Source organism: Paroedura picta, chromosome 5, assembly GCF_049243985.1.
Source record: "Paroedura picta isolate Pp20150507F chromosome 5, Ppicta_v3.0, whole genome shotgun sequence".
NCBI classification, from domain to species: Eukaryota; Metazoa; Chordata; class Lepidosauria; order Squamata; family Gekkonidae; genus Paroedura; species Paroedura picta.
In genome coordinates, this window is record NC_135373.1 from 28,875,817 (window position 1) to 28,879,685 (window position 3,869).

At 52.5% G+C, this 3,869-nt stretch overlaps 1 protein-coding gene across 1 annotated transcript; it reads left to right on the top strand.

Annotated features, from left to right (window-relative positions):
- The first annotated feature begins 288 nt into the window (after nt 1-288).
- Nucleotides 289-3,190, top strand: FAM187B (family with sequence similarity 187 member B). The gene is made up of 2 exons (XM_077336943.1): nt 289-1,182; nt 2,781-3,190. Exons 1-2 carry the CDS (start codon nt 341-343, stop codon nt 3,121-3,123), a joined length of 1,185 nt encoding a protein of 394 aa, XP_077193058.1. The 5' UTR covers nt 289-340; the 3' UTR covers nt 3,124-3,190.
- Nucleotides 3,191-3,869: the final 679 nt, after the last annotated feature.

Sequence of the window (3,869 nt, forward strand, 5' to 3'; positions counted from 1 at the left end):
GCCGGGAGTTGGCCACCTGGGGAGGTTCATCTGGTTGTACAGATGCTCTGAGGCCTCTCAACAAGCTCCCCCAGCATAACAAGACTGTAAATTGGGGTCTCCCAGACTCTATCACTAGACCTACTCCGCTACACTGGAAACGACTAAGAGCTGAGATCACTCCTGACTCTGCATATGTTTAAGAGCATCTGACCCAGTCCAGCCTTTCAAAATGTAGGGCTTCGATTATTGAAGGCCCATTGTGACCTCATCCTCTTGCTCACCTCGCTGGCAACATCATAGTGAGGTCAGCTGGGCTGTCTTGTCTAGTCCTCCGTCGTGTGTCAGGGCCCAGCTGGCCATGACCTCTCGGCCAGCTATTGTGGGTCTCTTCTTCAGCCTGACCTTGGCCGTTGCCGAAGGTATCCTATTCGAGGGCCACTCCCTAGGCCCGCCTTGTGTCCCCGGCCATGTCTGCACGCTAGCCTTCATCTCGGACAACCCGGTGATCCTACGTTGCCCTCGAGGCTTGTTCAGAAACCTCGTCTCCTGGCAGTACCTTGATCCGGCCCAGTCCGACGAACGATCCGTCACGTTTCTACGTCCCGGGAGCAGATCTTGGCCCGCGGTCAGCCACATCAATTTTCGAAGGTTGCTACTGAAGTTCCGGATCTTTGCCGGCAACCTCTTTATCTCAAGCCCCAGCGTGTGGGATTCCGGCTTGTACACCTGCCACTCAGGGGATGCCACACTGGCCTATTACCAAGTAGATTTCCAGGACGCCGACAGCATCCACGTCTCTCATGCCAGCCTTGGGGAGACTACCCTGGGCAACACCACTGCTGATCTAGGAAATGGGGTCTGGGCCAAGCTGTTTACCTCCTGGGATCCCTGGCAGCCTTGCGATCGGTGTGGCCAGCCCGGAGAAAGGAAACGGGTCGGGTTTTGTTATGCCCAAGTGACCGCTGAGAAGGGGCAGCAGGCGGGACAGCCGCTGCCGTGCGGAATGGCCCGCAGGGAACACCCGGCACTGCCCAAACGGGGGCCAGAGCTACGAGTGAAAGCCTGCCAGGTCGCCTGCAATGAGTCCTACCCCCTTGCCAAGGGGGAGCCCAACACTGTGCCGCTGCTCGTCTACACCACGTACCACCCCACTTTCCAGGACACTACCAACTTGCGCTGCCCAACCTCTTCCATCTACAGGTACGGATCTCGGGCAAGGAAGTCTACCCCGCCTCCTTGGTGTGGATGGTGAGCCCCAGGTCATCCTTTCAGCCATGGTGCCTGAGCAGGGGCACTGAGATAACGGCAGTTCTAGGTATTCTGTTACTAAAAAATGAAGGACACCCAACATGCAGGCCAACACAACTCTCAAGCCAAGCCAAGCTCCTGTGTGCCAACCCCCAGCAGCCTTGGCCACTGAGGTGGCACCATTCCACCCAAAGAACTGGATGCCAGTAGGGTATCAGCGCTCCTCATTTTGCTTGTCTAGAAAACCTGCCCTGGGCAGGATCCCCGCGTCTTTGGATATTGCTCTGTTGGTACAACGCACCTCCTGGATGTTTTAACAAATATAATGTGTCTGGATAAGCCAGGCTGAGGGTTAACAGCTCGGAGTTGGGACATACCTGGAGACTTTAGGGGTGGAGCCTGGGAAGTTGGGGTTTGTGAAAGGGAGGGGAGAAGCCTCAACAGGGTAGGGTAGGATCCACCCTCCGCAGCGTCCATTTTCTCCAGGGCAACTGGTCCCTGTAGTCCGGAGATCAGTCGTAAGAGTGGGTGACAGGTAAAAAAGCCCCGAAGTGTGACGCAGTGTCCCCCAGTCCCCCACGTTTCCCAGTTGAAGAGGAAAATGCTGTTCAAACAAATGACAAATCTGCCTAACTCCAGTGGTAACACGAGAAAGAAATTTTATTTACAAAAATATAAGCTCATTCTCTGTGATATGTTCCATGTGGGGACATTTAAATTAATGTGAACAGATTACCTTCAGAAAGGTTAACTTCCTACAGCTCTGTCCCCAAGTAAGAGGGAGGGGCGGGGAGGTCCAATATAACTTGAAAGAGAAGGCAAACAGTGGCCAAAGAGTCTCGGTCTCTAACTCGGGGGGGGGGGGGAGACTGTGGCTCTCCAGAGGTCCATGGACTACAATTCCCATGAGCCCCTGCTAGCAGGGGCTCATGGGAGTTGTAGTCCATGGACCTCTGAAGAGCCACAATCTGGCCACTCCCTGCTGTAACCCATGAGAAGGTGGGGCCAACTGCCAAGTCTATCTGAGGTAGAATTCTCTTAACCCTTTCTCTCCCAGATCCTCTTGCATGCAGAGTGACAAAATCCAACCCTGGTATGTTATGGAACCCCAGGTATACCGTCCTGGGTGGTGACAGCTTTATATGGAGCAGAATTGTTCTCTCTTGCCCCCGAGGGACAGACCAGAATGAATGGGATGAAATTAATTCAAAAGAAATTCCATCTAAACATCCGGAAGAAGTTCCTGACAGTTAGAGCAGTTTCTCAGTGGAACAGGCTTCCTCGGGAGGTGGTGGGTTCTCCATCTTTGGAGATTTTTAAACAGAGGCTGGATAGCCGTCTGATGGAGAGGTTGATTCTGTGAAGGCAAAGGCGTAGCAGGTTACAGTAGATGACCGATTGGGATGTGAGTGTCCTGCATAGTGCAGGAGGTTGGACTAGATGACCCATGAGGTCCTTTCCAACTCTATTATTGTATGATTCTATATCTTTCCTCTGAAATGCTGTGTGGATTCCATCAGCGTTCAACACGTTATCTCCTTTCTCCTCAGCCCCGTTTATTGGCAGGAGGGTTCCACAGCCTTGACGCGCCTCCAACTTCTCCAGCAGAACACCAGCTCCCTCAGCCTGGATGAGGCAACCGGGGGTGGGATCCTTCACCTCTCCCTCCAGAACCACACGCAGAGCACTTTCTACAAGTGTTACGTCAACGGGGATCTGGTGGGCAAATTTCTGGTCACGGCCCTCAGCACCTTCCCACCTCCTGGAGGGCTGACCAGCACCTACTCTGTCATTGAGGCCCTCGTGGTGGGGATGTCCATGTTCCTGGTTTTCCTGATGTTCCTCAGCATAATACAATCCTGCAGGAAGAAACCAGGAGCCACTGTGGTCTAGGCACATGATGCACCACGGACCAATCACAGCACACGGGTTGCTGGCTAATAAAAAAATATTGACTATGTTTTGAATTAGTCTGGGTCTTCGGAATTGCATCAAAATTGGCCGTGTCTCGGTAGCAGTACTTTGGGGCACATCTCAGCAAGAGGATGGGTTTTGGGTCCGTGGTAGAGGGTTTGCTTTGCATGCAGAAAGTCCCAGCTTCCATCCCTGGCATCTCCAGCTAAAAGGAACAGGGAAAGGGTGACATGAGAGGCCCTGAAAAGTCGCTGCCACTCAAAGTAGATAGTCCTGACCTTCATAGACAGCTGGCCTGGCTCATAATAAGAGTCGGCTTCAGAGGTCTCTCATAAACTCTGTTTTTTCTTTCCTTTTAATCCCACTCTTCCTCCAAGGAGCCACAGGCCAAAGTATAAATGTTCTCCCTCCCCTGTTTTACCATGACAACAACCTTGTGAGTCACACTCTGTACGCTGAGAGCGATAAGGCCTTTGATGAAAAGAGCGTTTTCTTGCACTTCCGCTGTGCTTGGCCACCGGGTTTTCTTTTCCATTCTGCATTGATTTTCCTGCCTTCGGTGCTCAGCTTGCTTTACTGTTTTCCTGGGTTTTCTGAGAGTGGTTTTGTGGTGGGTCTCCCTCACCCCCCCTGCTTCACTTCGAAGGCAAAGGTAATTCAAAAGCATTCAGATTTCCTCCCTTTTCCCACTTCACTAGCCCCTATCGAGATTGTTCCTCTCACTC